The following is a 17,269-nucleotide window of genomic DNA, read 5'->3' on the forward strand; positions in this document are numbered from 1 at the left end:
ACCCCCAGGGTCCTTCTTCACAGAGCTAAAAATGTTACAGTTTTATGTGGAAAAGGCTAGAATGTGTAGAATAAAATCCTATCCAGGTAGTGAGACACCATTACAGTATGAGTTCCTACTCTGTTTTGAACATAAGCATATCTGGAAACCACAAATGAGAAAGCCATCCTGCAAAATATTTTAGAATTGAGTGTAAATATGGTCAAATAAATAGGTGTACAGAGTGTTAATAACATACACATAAAGTACGCTGGCATATGTGTTCCACACAAGCACTTCTGAACACCTGCTGCTCTGTGCCAGAGTTACATTTACATCAGAACCAAGTATTTACCCAAGGCCCACGTATGCTCTCACCCAAGCAGCTTCTCATTCAGTCAGACAGGGAGCTGGAAGCTGTCCAGATGTGCTAGAGGTGACCAAATGGGGACCTCACTCCCACCTTTCCTGCACTGGAAAGCAGATGAAATGAGATTGGGCCAAAAAGAAGCCAGAAGTGGAAAAGTATCAAACACTGTGATTACATCTAACAAAGCAGCAGATCTGAACAAGCAAACTTCTTCCTGATAAAAAAACTAGGTATTTTTGCCAGCATGTGGGAGAAAGGAGTACTGGGGCTGTTCTTCATACCCTTTTTAGCTTCCTAAGGAAAAATAATTCAGGCAAACACTGTATGCCTCCAACTAAAATGCCAGTAAGCTCTCTTATGATATGTAATGCTATTCTTCATTTCTCATGCTGAAGCTAAGCCTGCTCACAGCTTATGCAATGAAGTGATAGAATCCCACCCAAATTAAAAGCAGTTACATTTTCACAAGGTAAACATATACATGCTTTCAATCTGAATCTAAAACAATCACCTTCTACAAACATTAATTATCGTAAGTACTGTGCACCAAGTTCTGTGACACATTCAAGTTTTAGCACCAGGTCAATTATGGCTATTTCTCATGCTTAAAATTTAATCCAAATTCTTTAATTACTAAGTAGAAAAGCTTTTTTTTTTTTTTCCCCCTAAGTTACTATTAGGCTTCAAGCCACTTCTATCAGCATGAGGTGGGAGTGGCGGGGGGAGGTGGGAAGCTGCAAAAATCTTGTAAAACATAACTAACGCCTTGGTAAATACCTGGACTTTTATTTTCATTGAGGTTTGGAAGCTCAACAAGGTTTTGTTGAAAAAGATTAGCCTCTTCTAAAGGGGTACATTTACTTATCCATCATAGCATATAGCTGTTTATTAAACTTAACTGGAAATTAAGTTGCTTCATATATTACCTACATGTGTAAAAGCGATGCGCAAATAGCAGCAACAGTATCAATATTGGAAAAAAAAATATCAGAAGAAAATCTACCCGTACCAAAAGGCTAGTGAGACTAAGCATCAGTCTACCTTGCCAGTAAGTTAACAAAATAAAAGTCTGTATCTGTATGTATGCAACATCTGAGGAGGTCTTTTGGAAACATGAATGCGAGCAAGAAGAACATTAAAAGATGTATTGTGGCACACTCCCCAGCTGGCATAAGGAGAAAAACCTCTTTTTGATCAGAACAGCAGGATGGTGAAAGAAGATGAAAACAAACATGAGAATTTGGTTTAGAAAGCCAAACTGAAACACCTGTATTAATTAAGAATTTTAGTTTTTGTGAGAAGAAACAGGAGCCTACTGATAATTAAAATAACAGATTTAACCTTCTGAAATCCCTTCAGAGGGGTGCACAACACAACAAAACCAATGTACACAGAACTCTACCTATTTTAGAGGTACTCTAAAATTCATCACTTAGTATCGAAGGGCCCACATTCTATATGTAAACTGGACTCACAAAGGGTATTTTTCAGTAAGGTTTTTGTGGACTTCAAGTGCCACTTGTTCTTCAAGCTTGCTTGAAAAGGCTCAAGTTAACAGAAAACAGTCTAAATATGTATAAATTAAGTAACCATAAGTAATTTGGGATGGCTCAAGAACTTACAGCAGAAAAGAATGTCCCTTAACCTAAGAAGACAGAAAGTCACTTTGAGAGGTTCTAGAAAAAATAGAAAAAAAAAAAAATAGAAAAAAATGACTACTTTTAGCATGTTATAAAGGGAATCAACCTATCAGCCACACTCGTTCCATATGACTCTACTGAAAGGTGGAAAAAAACAAAACAAAGATGTACTGAAGAGGATGCTTCTGTAAGTACAAACACCAAGTGATGAACAAGACCTACATCGGAGGAAAACCCAGCATGCATCTTCAACACTGTAAAGAGAAGTCAGCAAGGACAAGAATTAACAGTTAAAAACTATACAAGGAAGCATTGCTTTCTTCTAAAAGATATATGGAAATAATTACACTGATTAATAAAACACTGACATTCACAACTCATCTGAATTAAACTGGTTTAAATCTTCAGGAAAAAGTCAAAATAGTACAGAACATTTTTTTTTTCCTTTCCCCCTCTTAAAAGCAGAAAGAGTGCCACTCTATCAAAAGATAGACTGTTGCAGCATATAAATTTGTGTCAATCTTCTTGTGCTTTCTGTTCAGAGGATAGAGAACGCAGGGTCATCTTTCCTACTAGATTGTTTACAGTTATCAAACACCTACATAAATCAATCTTTGTTTCTACTTAATTCATTAAGAAGTCGCTAAAACTACAGTAACATGATGTAAAAGCTTCCAAGCAATTCCTGTGAGAACTACTTAGGTTATTTTATGAATCAATTTGGAATTTTTCTTTAATTCACCTATGTTCACAACTATGTAACGTGTATGCTCCTTGAGTGTAAGAACTGCATGAAAACAGTCCAAAAGGAAAAAAAAGACACAGAAACTGAGGTGTGAGGCAGTCAGTCCTCTTCCTATTTCTGCTTATTATTATTGTTGATTTTTTGTTGTTGTTGTTTTTAAATACCACCACTGAGGAAACCCAATGCATGATACAGTCCCCCACATCCACACCAAACTGCTTTGCCGGTCATCTTTCCCAGCAAGTTTTCAAACCTGCTTCTCTAGACAGAGCATCTGGAGGCTACAAAAGCGTGACTTGTATTTCTCCATCAACCACATTTATTTGTGTGATGTTTTTTCCAAATCTGGAAGTTTTTCAATTAGTGCTTTATGGTCCATGTTGATACTGGCTATAAGTCCTCCCTCATTGCCATCTGAGCCAGTGTAACTAATTTCTTCACCCGTCAGAGTAGTCATGTGGCCACCCAATGCTCTCAACACTGCATTTCCAGCACATATGTCCCACTTCTTAATATAGGTGACGTGGATATACACATCAGCTTCTTCTTGATTCTTTTCAGCCACGTCAAGGAGAGCCAGCACTTTGTAACCTACAATAATTGGTCAGAATAAGAAAGTTAAACCACATTTTCCAATTCCACACAAAGGAAAAACCTAACAGTAAGTGTTGTGTTAATAACTTACACATGCAAAATACAGGAAAGTGATGTCATGAACTATATATCCTGCCAGTCCAGTACAACACTGAAAGCACCAATAAACCTGCCTGACATCTGACCTATACAAAAAATTGAAATAAAAACTCCATACGAACAAAAACATTTCCTCAGGATTCCTTTAGACAGTCTTTACTAATGTGTTACATAGACTTATTTAGACACATGTTAAAAGAACTAAACTATAAAGTCAAATACAGTTTTGCTCTTACATTCAAATATTTATTCCTTGATTGCTATATTACAGTGAAGTCTACTTCTTTTTCTGGCTTTTTATTACAAGAAAGATGCATAGGTATACACCATTCTTTGTCACAGCAACTTAGTCCAGGGCCATTTATGTCTATCCTATACCACATACTACAAAGTTATTGCTTAAAATAGCATTCTTTATTTTACAGAGTATTTTTTTTTTTTTAATTTTTCAACTATTCAACCAGTCATTTTTGTTTTGTTAAACTTTTCCTTCATTTGCAGAGTTAAGCCCAGGCCTAATATAATCAGCTGCATTTTCATCACCTCTGTCATAAGAAAATTCATTTAGATTCACTGTCAAGAACCCGAACAAGATCATCTTCTCTAGCTTTCCACATTAAAGACTTAAAAAGACACATTTCTGTAAAATTCAAGTTTTGTATGGATTTTGGAGATCTAAAAACAGCCACTGCTTTACACTGGTGAAGCAATATATTGCACATATTTGCATTATGCCAGTAAAATGCAAAAGGATGTTGTGTAAGGTTATGAAACAGCTAAAAACTCCTCATACTGAATTCAGGACAGATAGCAACGGTCTTCAGTTACAACACTTTTCTACTCTGATGTAAATGAAAGCAATAGTATCAATCTTCAATTGCTTTTTCTTGTAACACTGTCTAATTAACGTACTATTAGTTATCTAAGAACCAGCTGGTTCTCTTCCACGATTCTTTATTTGGTCACATATTCTTTTACCTTCCAAAAGGCATTAGCACTTTCAGTGAATGTATATCAATGTTCAAAAGAACCAAAATAACACACTCTGGGCCAGGGCTAGATACACACTGACTGCCTGAAGCAGGTTAGCATTCAGGTTTCTATATTCAAGAGATACTGTGTCCCTACTGCCAAGCGCTTGCTTCTGGGAACACGAACAAAAGGGAAAGAACTCATGTCACACTTATTTCCTTTTGTCTAATAATGGCTACACCCCTTCAAGTAGTTTGAAAGCAATGAAATTGATAGAATGTTTAAAGAACCAAACCTGCTCCACCAGCGGGGATTATCACAGTCTTATTTCCAAAAGTCTGCCGTGCAACCTGCTCCACTTTTCCTGCGTGGGAGCGGGATACAATAATCCTTGGAGTCTTCTCATTGTAGAAGGAACGAGCTTTTACATTTGACCCACCATCCACCATTGCCCAGGCTACAACAGAAACACAAATGCCGCTAAGCTTCATGAAAAGCTCTCTGTTAAGCATACAGATAAAAGAACACTCTTTGGAGAAGACTGAAGCCACTCAGTTATCCTCTGTAAGAGCAAAATTTAGGATTGACTGAGGGAAGTCCACGTGTGCACAGGAGCATAAAAGAAAAAGAAACAGCTCCACACACACACTGCTTTGCGCATATGGACTACTCCTATATCATGCTTTCAAGTGCAGAATAAGGCGGAAAAAATCCCAACAAATAACTTGCAACTGAAAAATCATTAAAGTTAGAAGACATTTCTGAGTCAGATAGGCAGATCTAGATCCAATTTTTCCTCAAACAATTCCTCAATAAAAACCAAAAACCTAACGACCCTTCAAAGAAGACAGCAAAAATGTTACCTTATGTTCTTTTGCTACAAATAATAATAATACTAAAGAAGGAAGTGAAAACATATGATATTGTGTTTTGGAGGACTGGATTTAGAATACGCAACCTATTACTTATTTCATCATGCAGTTCAAAGCCAAGCTTGGTAGGTGGGATCTCCTAACCATTGATTTGACATTTACTTAGCAGACTAACCAGCAATTGCGTCTCAGTAGATGACCAGATTGTACGGCAACAGACTGAGCTGTGTGTAATGACAACAGTGACTTTTTCATTGCTTTGTATTGGTGTGGTACTATTAGGAACAATTCTACTCACAACATGCTGTTACTTCCAGCTTGGAAAATGAATACTCTTCACACAGAACGACAGAATTAATTGCATTTCATCTGATGCCAAGTCACACTTTGCTATTTTTTAAACGAGTTAAATCCTCAAGATTACTGTGCTGAAAAGCATTTATTTACATACAAGTTGATACTTAGAAAATACAATCCAATAAGCCCTTCAGGATTCCTAAAGAATACCAAAATATAGCACATACTTCAACAAAACAACTTAATGGAAAACACTGGTTGATAGGTGGACGGCTGGACTGGACTTTTCAAAATATTCAAAAATCAAAATATTAAGTGTTCAAAAAGCACAAAAGAGAACAAAATTCATACATTAAGTCAGTTCCTGTGTAAGAACTACTACATAGCTTCACAACTCTAGAGGTCAGTATTGCCTAAGGAAAAACAAGAGAAATTCTTGCTTCAAGTGTATACTATACAAGATGTGAATGCTAAAACTACTTTGAAGCATTCAGAAGTACATATGCCCACAGAGTGCCAAATGTGAACTTATCGTCACTGATACCTCATTAGTACTAATGACTTAATTAGGCCAGGAATATGTCTTAATAATGCACGTCAGATACTCAATAAGGCTACCTTAGACAGTCTTGCCTGATTCATAGAACAGCTGCCATTAAGATCTTTCATTTATCTCTGTTGCCCACACTGAATAGACATCACCTCCTGGATGTAATTTCACAGACCCAAGTTCTGCTGCAGTTCTGTTAAAGACTATTAGCACATACAAGACCAGTCAGCATGTATTTAGGCTTCATTTTCTTTGGTTTGCTTCAGGCACTCCTATTGAAGATATCTTAATTGTTAAACATATTTTCCATTTGTTGTTTTTTGTTTGTTTGTTTGTTTTAAATGCATCATTCTTATATTAAACAGAGACAGCATTTTCCTTTGGGGTCTCACAGCACACTGGCAGCTCTGGATCCAAGGTCTGCAGCGCTGTTCTTTTGCACCCAAGTGCTATTTTCCTCATTTATATCCAGAGATTTTAGTTAACACTATGACAGAAGAGATCAGAAATATACAAAGGGATAAAGATACCTGTATATGCTGAGAATGGCTTATGTATCACTCCTATTACTGGTTTCCCATTTACAGCCACACAAACCATTGTTGTGACATACTGCCGAAGATCCTCTGTGGACAAAATGAGAGGAAGAAAGTTCATGGACAGATGTTCAGAATACAGAAAAAAAGCAGACATGAGATGATATAAACTCTTTGAAGACTAGCCTACTTTCTAACTGGTATGATTACATAACTTTGTTGCATCTTCAAATAACTTTGCAGATATCAAAAGATTTTACAGGCTTCCCAGCTCCCCAGAAATTCTTTTTCTTCAGTAGACATACCTTGTACTCATACTAGAGCCACTGCTAATAATTATCTTACGTAGTATGCATCTTCACAAAATCCGTGTTCTTGAATTCTCCCTTCTATGCCCCATACTCTATCTTCTATAGTTTCAAAGCTGAAACATTCAAACACTGAAAACATTCACCCTACAAGTAATTGTATCAACAGAATATTCAGCTACAATTTCAGTTGTATTGCCTTAAGCAGCTTAAGTGACATCTTAAAACATATGGAAAAGAGAGACTGAATTACATATCCTTTCCAAAAATCGGAAACAAGAAGTCATTTTAATCAAGTTAAACATATTCATTTATTCTTGCCTTTACAGAAAGGAACAAAAAATTCTGAGTTTAGTGTTATCACAGTAATAACTGAAACCAAGATATGCAATACCAGCAGAATCCGTAAGTGACAGTTACCATCTATTTTAGTAATTACTTTGTTGCAAAGAATTCCTGAGTTATTTCAGAGTCGGTACGCATAAAAATAATGCTCTGACATTATACAGCTATACAGATTTCATTATAAAAATGTGCTCAGTTCTAACACATTACCTTTGATAGAGCACACTTTAAATACGCATGAGTATTTAGAGATGCCACTTTAAATACTTATCATTTTGCCTTCAGTAAAAAGACAAAACATTAGAATTACACACCTGTGTACTCTTGTGTAGCGTCTAATGGATCAATCCAGACAGTAACACTTTCTGCTGGAACCTCTTTAGGCTGTATTTTTTCTTTTATATCTTCAGGAATATTGCGATCCCAAGAGACTGTCTCCTGATCAGTTGTATCAACACGTTCCTCAGAGTTTATCTACAATAAGAAAACAGAAGCAGATGCATTAATTTATCAGATGCAGCAACTGTCATAGTGGAAAAGTTAGAAAATCTTGAATGCATCCGTTTCTCCCATCACCTCAAACTACAACAGCACACACTGGCCATTTTTCAGCAACTGACAAGTTGCTAACATCATGTTATAAGTAATGAAAAATCACAATTCACAGTTTTGTCGTGAAGCACACCACAGTTGGATGCCATAATTCTGACTTCAACTCTTCCTATTGAGTGTTCCCACTGTAAGAATTGTATCTTTTACTCAGAATTTAAATGCAGTTGTGTTAGAGACTACAAGCAGAATATTCAGTTTGGGATACTTGTGCAGTATACAGCCACAGTAGAGATCTAATACTGTACTTACACTGACCAGTAAACAAGCATTCAAGTGTACAATTCTTATCAGTACTCTGCAGACCATAGTATGACATGTGGGATTAAGAATCCTAGGTTATATTCCTGCTTCAGGAATTGAATAATGACTAGCAGTATAAGCAGCTCGACTAGATGTAACCTTTACACAGCTGTCAGATGTATTTTATTTTATAAACAAGTCAGTAATATTCCTCATCTGTCTTTAGGGTAGATTAAGCCAAGAATCTAAGATAACCCAGAAATAACATTTATAAACAGCAGTTAATAACATTTAACCTTGTTGTCACTTGCTGTCTAGCCTACTGAATTTTATTCTTGAACAGAGTGTTACATAGAATCACAGAATTAAATCCCTCACAGGCAGTGATATCTTTCATCAGATCAAGCTGCCAGAGCCCCATCCAACCAAATCCTGAATACCTCCAGGGACAGGGCATTCACAACTCTTCTGTACCTGTGCCTCACCACTCCCTAAGAATTTCTTCCTAACATCTAACCTAGATCTCCTCTTTTAGCTTAAAGCTGTTCCCTCTTGTTCTATCACTACCTGCCAGTCTAAAAAGTCAATCTCCCTCCTGCTTATAAGCTCCCCTCAAGTACTAGAAGGCTACAGTGAAGTCTCCCCAGCGTTTTTTTTTCTTAGGCTGAACAAGTCCACCTCCTTCAGCCTGTCTTCACAGGAGAGGTGCTCCAGCCCTCTGATCATCTTTGTAGCCCTCCTTTGAACCTGCTCCAACAGCTCCATGTCTTCCTTGTGCTGGGGGCCCCAGGCCTGGATGCAATACTCCAGATGGGGACACAGAAGGGCAAACCAGAAGGAGACAATCTCCTCCCTCGCCCTGTTGGGCACCCCTTTTTTTGATGCAGATCAGGGTACAGTTGGCTTTCCAGGCTGCTAGCTCACACTTCTGGCTCACATCGAGCTTTATATCCATCAAAAAACACAGGTTTGTCTCCATAAGTACGTTCGCAATCCACTCGTCCCAGTCTACACTGATAGTGGAGACTGCCCATTTCAGAATGGAGAACAGAGCTCTGGACATTAGTGCAATTAGTGCAACTCATGACCCCATTCTGCTGAAGGGATGAACACTCTGCAAAACCCAGTACAATGTCATTTCAGCTGAAGTATTAAGACAGCTTTGAATCACAACAGATTCATCTGACACAGAATACTGTACATAATGATATCTTACACTACAAAAGATGTCCCCACAGTTCCTCATGCAGGGTTACACAGGTCAACCTGCCTCAGTTCACTCTTACTAGCTTACTACAATTTCATGCATGGTTTACAGGAGAGCAGTAATATAACTGAACAAAGATAGTGCCAAACGGAATTCAGATAAATTCAACTCATTTCCTTTTAGCACCTCAGTTACATCAGGAGACTGGTACTTCTTTGTTCTTTCTACTGACAGTAAAAAGGAAGGCACTATCACTGTGCCTTTCATGCTTTAGCCTATAAGAAGCCTTCAGCAATGCATCAGTCCGCTAATTATTCAGTAGAACAATGAAGCTTGTTGCTCAGATGTGTTTTTTAAATGCCTGAAAAGTGTACTCAACTTGGACTTTTAAAACATTCCAGAATATCAAAAAAGCCAATTTAAAGGCAAGCTAAATCTAATGCAATTCTAAAATGATTTTTTATTGATTAGTTCTGATGTCCAGCCATGTCGAAATGTCAAGCAGACATGGGATGCAAGGTATCCACCACTTACAGCCACCTATTCCACCTTACTGACTACATAAGAAGCCTACAATTATATTAGCTTGGATCCAGATATCTAACTGCTAAAACAGATGAATACCCTTTAACTAAAACAAACTTATTATTATAGATGTCATATATAAGTGACACTGAAAAAACAATGAAAATAAAGAAGTGATCAGATTAGGTCAGGCTGAATGGGGCTCTGAGCAACCTAATGTAGCTGTAGATGTCCCTGTCATTGTATGGGAATTGGGCTAGGTATCCTTTAAAAGACCCTTCCAACTCAAATTATTCCATAATTCTGCATTTGAATATAACAGACTTTGTATCAGTAGGATTTTCACTGAATTTACTTGACAAGAAAAGACACCACACATCTCAACTGTAACAGATTATTAGCAAAGGGTTAAAGGCCATCTTGTTCAAGAGGACTGAAAAATAAAGAAGCAAGCAAAACTTCAACATCTCCAGCCACACATCACAGCTGTCTTTTCATGTAAAACCAGTATTTGAAGCACTACATGCCAAGCAGAACCCTTGAAGTTGGCATGACATTTACAAATTAAACATCTGTCATTGTACGATCAACCTGATGATTGTGTTTTTCCCGGGGGGAAGAGTTCTGCAGAGTCAAAACAAGTAGCTCCACAGACTTGGCAGGCTCAACACAACCTCCGGGTAGTTCAAGTTCTGCTATAGCGTATCAGGCACCTCTATAAGAAATCACATTTTTAAAAGAAAAGAAAAAAATTGCTAAAAAAAAATGCATTTCCTCAGTGGAATGCAGAACAAAGGCCGCTTCCAAAAAAGTTACAAGAGTTGGAATCAATCCTATAAAAAGGAAAGAAATCTCTCGTTACACTTGTTATTACATTACAGTAAAATTAGAGATTTGTGTACTACTAGCTGCTGAGATTTTTGGTTTCAAAGGCTAAGTTCTGGAATTAAAACACTAGCCCAGCTGATTTGAGGTACTGGGTTGCATCTTTGGAATTAAAGTCACCTCCAACACCAAATCCCATACCCACAAGTGGCTGATGGTGCTGAGGATGTGGCAGTGTGAACTTCATGACTCACATCTTTCTTTCTCCGAGATGCACCAGAGATTTCGCCCAGAGGCTGAGAATCTTCTTCTTGGTGATATTCAGAAGCCACCTGACCACAGGTTTAGCATCCTACTCTGGGTGTCCTTACTTGAGCAGGGCCTGAGCCAGAAGGACCCTGAGGTCCCTTCTAGCCTCAGCCATTCTATGATTCTCTGGAAGTATCTAAAAGGTACTGTTTTCAAAGAAACACCTACTACTTCAAAAATTGTGTAACCCATGATGTTGCAGCATTTATATTGCTAGTGAGCAGTCTCTTGCAACAGTCATAACTAATCCGTCAGAAAAAAAGGTGGAAAAAAGATAGCAGTGCTGTGGTCGTATAGATCCCGTGACACTAGTTCCATTTGCTGCTCTTCCTCTGCAAGCCACCTGAAAGAAAAAGTCATCTGGGTCACTCACTCTTATTCCAGTATTACCATTTACTCTGCATCCTTGGCTGAATACAAGTCATAGGCCAAGCAGAAACTCAAAGCCATTCCACCACCTGCATATACTAAATTTATTTATTGTTAGGAAACTGTATTACAGGTTTCGTATAATAATGTCGTCTTACAGAGGATCACCAGTCCTTAGTACTGGGAACTTTTCTTCTTTTACTTTAAATAAAAGAGAATATATCAGGAAAACGTGCCTTTGTATTAATATGATGGCATGCTTTACTGCTTGATGTTGAGTTCCTACCTACCATTCCCACTTGCTGGAAGCATCCAAAGGCTGTGACTTTAAATTTCAACCTTTTCTAAAGCAATATGCATACGCAGTTGACTGCCAAGTCTTCAGCTATGGTAGATTAACAACCACAACGCTAAATGCTTTAGCCAAAGCTTATTCCAGCAAGATACTCTCAAACTGTTGTGTTAACATACCTAACTATAAAGTTGCAAGTTTGTACACTTGCTACCACCTACTCTTAAGAGTTAGATTTAAATAGCAATCCATCTTACATATGTGCTTATTCCTGCAAGTCTTTTAGATCCTCATCTGGTAATTAAGCGCTCTCAGATCCAAATCTTGACGCTTTTTTATTAGAATAGAAAACAATTACTATCTCACCTGTATTATTAAAAGAAACTACATGACATAAACAAGACAGTTCAGGTAACAACAAGATGTATTCATATTCTGACTTGTGAATTTACAAGGGTATTCCAAGTACAACAGTTACAGTTCAAGAACAGAGAGATCAGTTGAATGGGTAACTCCTGTGATTCACACGTGAAAATGAAACAAAACGCCTAAAGACCCAGATGAAGCAGCACACAGGAACATTAGCAAAACACTAACAGGTTCTTGACTTTGCTTTTCTATTTTCTTAGGGTATTAACTCTGCTTAACAGACATAGTCAACTCATCAGCCATCACACAACACGTGCATTACGCGCACCTAAGATTCAAACTGAACTTGGCCATTTGTATTCAAGTGATCAGTTACTTGGTTAGGCTTCAGAGATGCCAGCATTCAGAGGAGAAAGGTTCCCTCAGCAGCCTTTGAGTTCACTCCATTTAACAAAGCTTCCCTTGCACAGCCACACACCTCCCACCATCACCACCCAGCTCTGAGGAGGGATATACTCCCACACACTGGAGGTTGGGCTCTTTTACCTTTGTTTGCTCAGTTGCTGACTTTTCCCTCAAATGTACCAGAGGGGAAAGCTGCCTCATTTTCTTGCATCCTGACTTACAATGAAGAGAAGTTGGTAAAAACAACAGAAATACAACAGAGGAAATTGCATGGATCACAGTAGTCAGACACCTGTTGAAACAACTAAAACCTAAGAACAATAAAAGTAATAAAACATCACTCCCTCGTTAGTTCACAAATTGTTTCAATAAATTGCAAAATTCATATTCGCAGTTCTGCACAGACAGAAGTTGAACAGAAAGAAAGCAATGACCGGCTTGCTGTAAGTGCCACAGCACCACTTGTCAATCTAAGACCCCAGTCACGCAGGAGCAGAGAAGAACACGTACACAGCAGCTCCAAAAAGCTCTTTGTTCTATGAGCCACTGCATCAGCACAGAGCTCAGGGTGCTCAGCTGACAGACCAGATAGCCCTGCTGCACGCACAGTGCTACTGGTAATAATACCTGCAAAGATATGATCACAGAGCCTGCTACCATGAAGTCAGGGATTTAATTTCATTTTGGGTACACAGTCAGCAAGAGTCAATGAGCATCAGGTAAAACCCATATTAAAAAATGTATGCTCAGCCAACACCTACTGATGAGAATACAGATTAACATTCATGCTTCTTGCTTTACGTACAAATATGCTTGTAATCACTGTGATCGTGATGTTCAAAAGAACTTTCTTAAAGCCCTAAGAACTAAGAATGCTTTCTTCCAACATGAAGAAACAAATTATTGTGTTTTTGCTGGAGAGCACTGAAACCCTTCTAAAATCTAAGGAGCATTTTGTTCTTAAGATCTAGTCCTTTGACATACCTATCTTACCCCACTGAATTAGTTATCAGATGCAGAGCTTGCCATCTTAGGCCTGGAAATGAGAAGGCTCCTGATTGTGGCCTTTCAGTACCTAAAGGGGAGCTACAGGAAAGAAGAGGACAGACTCTTTAGCAGGGTCTATGGTGACAGAACAAGGGGAAATGGCTTCAAGCTTAAAAAGGGTAGATTTATACTAGGTATAAGAATTTTATTTATTTTTCTTTTTTAAACAGTGAAGGCAGTAAGGCACTGGAACAGGCTGCCCAGAGAGGTGGCAAATGCCCCATCCCTGGAGACATTCAAAGGTAGGCTCCGGACAACCTGATCTACCTATGCATGTCCCTGTTTACTGCAGGGGAGCTGGACTAAATGACCTTTAAGAGCCCCTTCCAGCTCTAAGGATTCTGTGATTCTACTCTATTTTAAATAGATAAAAGAACCATTAGGTTCAGTGCAGTGTCAAGACCAATGAAAAGATGCTTCAAGGGAAAGGCTGGGAAGAGAAGACTTGATTTCCACCATAGTCACAATAAACCAAGAAGAAAATAAGGGTTTTTTTTTGCTCAGTATTCATACCAGAAAACAAGATATACAGCTGGCACAACTACAGAGCAAAAATATCAAAGTACTGGTCAAAAATAAGCACAAGCTGCCTAAGAAGGGAGAGAGACCACTTGAGTCAGCAAGACTGAAATCTGCATCCTATGAAAGTCATTGTAGCGTAGTGCAGAAGCAGAAAAGCAGAACCGTGTGTGCCACTTTAAAACTGGCTTTTTCAATGTGAGGACAGAACTTTGGCCAAAGCTCACGTTTAAGGAGAACGCACCTCCCTAGTAAATCGTTCCCACCCCTTTGTGCAAGTACACTGTTCCTTCTGATGTGCTGACTCAGGCTGTCAGTAGGGCTGCAATGCAAAGCAAAGCCGAGTATTCTTAAAGTGTTACTTATTTTTACTTTTTACCTTGGATGCATTCAGATATCAAGCTCCCAAAATCAACCTCCACACAGGCAGCACTGTCAAAACAGAAAACCCTGATATGTAGTGCTCAGAGAAACTCTTGTAGCGGGTAACGCTACTGAAACTCCTGAACAAGTCAAACAGAGCAGATCTTCCAGGCAGACCATATCCAGGATTCTTGACAGTTTCCAACTGGATTTGGAATCATAGGTTCTCCTCTCCACTTGCTCCACTCTGTATCAGGGCTGGCTTGAGCATCACCTTAAAGCCCTCACCCTATTTCCATTCTAGTCCTTATTTCACAAATGCTGGGCAAGGAGTAAATTGAGCTGCATGGAGAAACAACCCAAAAACCAAACAGTGAAGTAACCCAAAAAAGGTAAGTTAATAAAGTAGAAAGAAGCAGAAGAGATGATTTTAGCTGGATCAGACCCCCGACTACTTCTTAGCATGACAAGCAAATAGAAGAAGACAACACTGCTGAGGATAAATCTCAAGCCTGTGGCTGCAGTTGAAGACTTTATCAAGAGAAACCATTGTGCATATTTGACCATGAAATGCATTTTGAAGTCACCTGCACACACAAGCTTCATAGGAGATGCAAATGTTCACTGCTTGCACTTGACTGCACTGAGACAACCCCAGGCAATATCTGAGTTAGAAAGGACTTGCCACCTGCCCATGCCTGTTTCTGAGGGGTATAACAACAATACTCAGTACTGTTCCATTTCCTATGCAGTCGTAAAACTGAATTGATCTGCTGCTCTTCTGTTTTATCCAACCTTGCAGCAACAGGTTTTAAATGCAAATACATTCATTGGTATCAAACAAAACTGGCGATATAAGCAGTGGATTAATCATCTGTAAATGAAAACAGCATTACTTGCAAAACATTTTCTTCATCTATTCATCATTTTTCCCCTCTTCTTCACCTCAAATTTTGATACATATACATACATACATATATATTTTTTCAAATCACAACTGAATGAATTGTGAGAATCCTCCCAGATTTATTTCAGCTTCCACACATGAAGGTCTAGCTCTTCCTATGTTCTCTTAATAACCAAGCCTTAAAAGAAGTTCTACTTCAGACAGACTGCACATTTTGTGCTCTGCCAAGCAGCACGATACAGGACATCCATGACTGCTCACTGACTTGAGTTTATTTAGTCAAATGACTTCTCCCCATAGTTATTTTTAAACATTGGAAAGCCACGATTTATCATGAGCTTAACGTTGAGATACCCGTTAAGCTCAGGGCTTCCCTGATGCAAGTAAATCAGTATTTTGCTTTACTCACAAAATTTGTTGAATTCTTTCAGTTTTTATATGACAGTTCTTTTGTTACCACTGTCTTCTCAAGCTAAAACAGAGAAGGATTTCTATTTGACTCGAGCAACATTCTTTATGCTGAAGTGTCCATCTGTACTTGGAGATAAGGCTGTGGCTTTATTGCTTCACATGAAAGACGTCTCAGAAAAACCTCATATCGTTATCAACACAAATTATAGGTCTGCTCTGTAAACAGTAGGAATTTAAAATAGACGATGCAAGAGGTACACAACAGAATTACTGATGATCTTGTCTTCACACCTGAAAATTCTGTACTGTAACATACAAGTAGTTAAAAAAAGAAAAAGGTTTTTTTAATTATTATTTTGGTTTGGACAAATACTTATCACAGAATGGCTTGAGTTCGAAGAGACATCAAAGATCATTCAGTTCCAATCCTCCTGATGTGGGCAGGGTTACCAACCACTCAATCAGGCACCAGATCAGGTTGCTCAGAGCCCCATCCAAATTGGCCTTATGCACCTTCAGGGATGGGGCATCCACAATGTACCTCTCCGTGCCAGCGCCTCACCATTTCAGCATGCTACAGCCTGAGACAGCATGTCTTACCAACATATAGAGTTTGGTAGATATTTCTTACATAACTAATGAGAGAAGGTGTTATCTTTCAGATCATGTACTTCAAATATCCCAGAGATGATTTGTCAGAGTTAGAAACATTAGATCAGCTAAAGGATTTGTCAAACTCACTATTCCTCATCTTCTTCAACTCTCAAGCTCATTCAATCTAATGGAGCAGAGAACTGGGGAGAAGATAAGGTCATACACCTGAATTTTACCTGATTCTGGGATGCATACACATGTGATCGATTTCAGTGTTTGTGAACATATCTGTGCTTTAGAGAGTGCCATCTGTTTTTCAAGACTAGCAGAAAATGCTATCTACTTGGAAAATACAGAGAAACACTGTTTTTAAGCACGGAAAGCTCAATATTCGTGTCCTTCAAGGAGAAAAGACCCATGTCAGACTGTCACCTGAGAGGGGCTCACACAGGGAGCCACACACAGAGCAGGCTCTTCAAGCTCTAATCCCAAAGCAAATCCCCAGCCTTCAGTTAACACAGAGAGCCCTTATACCTACACAAACGCAATCCCTCCTCCTACAGAGGGGTCAAAATGTGTTACTGCAAGCAGCCACACAGTCACACCGTAACAATCTGGGACTTTTCCTTCAACACAGTTTCTTAAGGCGGCTTGTCACTGACAGACAAACCAGTCACCTTCAGAGCACAGCCTGAAGGTGTGCCAATCTTCTTGTAGAGAAAGATGAAGAACTTAACAGCTCCACATCACCAATCCATCAGTCTGAAGGTTTCACAGTGAATGTGGTCCGTACAGCACTTTAAGGAGAGACACACACCCAAAGGACCCTCTAACTAGGCACTGAAACCTGACTAGATGCCTGCTTACGGAGTCACAGGAGCTAGAAGGGCTTGGATCTCCTCCCAACTCCTTCTTCCCACTCACGATGAGGTGGCACCGCCATAAAGTCAACCACCAAAAAAAAAAAA

General features: G+C 38.8%; 1 protein-coding gene across 1 annotated transcript in view; it reads right to left on the bottom strand.

The window, feature by feature from the left end:
* Positions 1–1,011: 1,011 nt before the first annotated feature.
* IMPAD1 (inositol monophosphatase domain containing 1) overlaps positions 1,012–17,269 on the bottom strand; it is a 173,475-nt gene continuing 157,217 nt past the window's right edge. Inside the window, exons 2-5 of the mRNA XM_010708983.3 lie at positions 7,622–7,781; positions 6,649–6,744; positions 4,695–4,856; positions 1,012–3,325 (exon numbers count right to left, since the gene is read on the bottom strand). Coding sequence (XP_010707285.2) covers positions 3,054–3,325; positions 4,695–4,856; positions 6,649–6,744; positions 7,622–7,781 — 690 coding nt within the window. The 3' untranslated portion in view covers positions 1,012–3,053. The remainder of the gene's footprint in view (positions 3,326–4,694; positions 4,857–6,648; positions 6,745–7,621; positions 7,782–17,269) is intronic.

Source organism: Meleagris gallopavo, chromosome 3 (genome assembly GCF_000146605.3).
Source record: "Meleagris gallopavo isolate NT-WF06-2002-E0010 breed Aviagen turkey brand Nicholas breeding stock chromosome 3, Turkey_5.1, whole genome shotgun sequence".
NCBI classification, from domain to species: domain Eukaryota; kingdom Metazoa; phylum Chordata; class Aves; order Galliformes; family Phasianidae; genus Meleagris; species Meleagris gallopavo.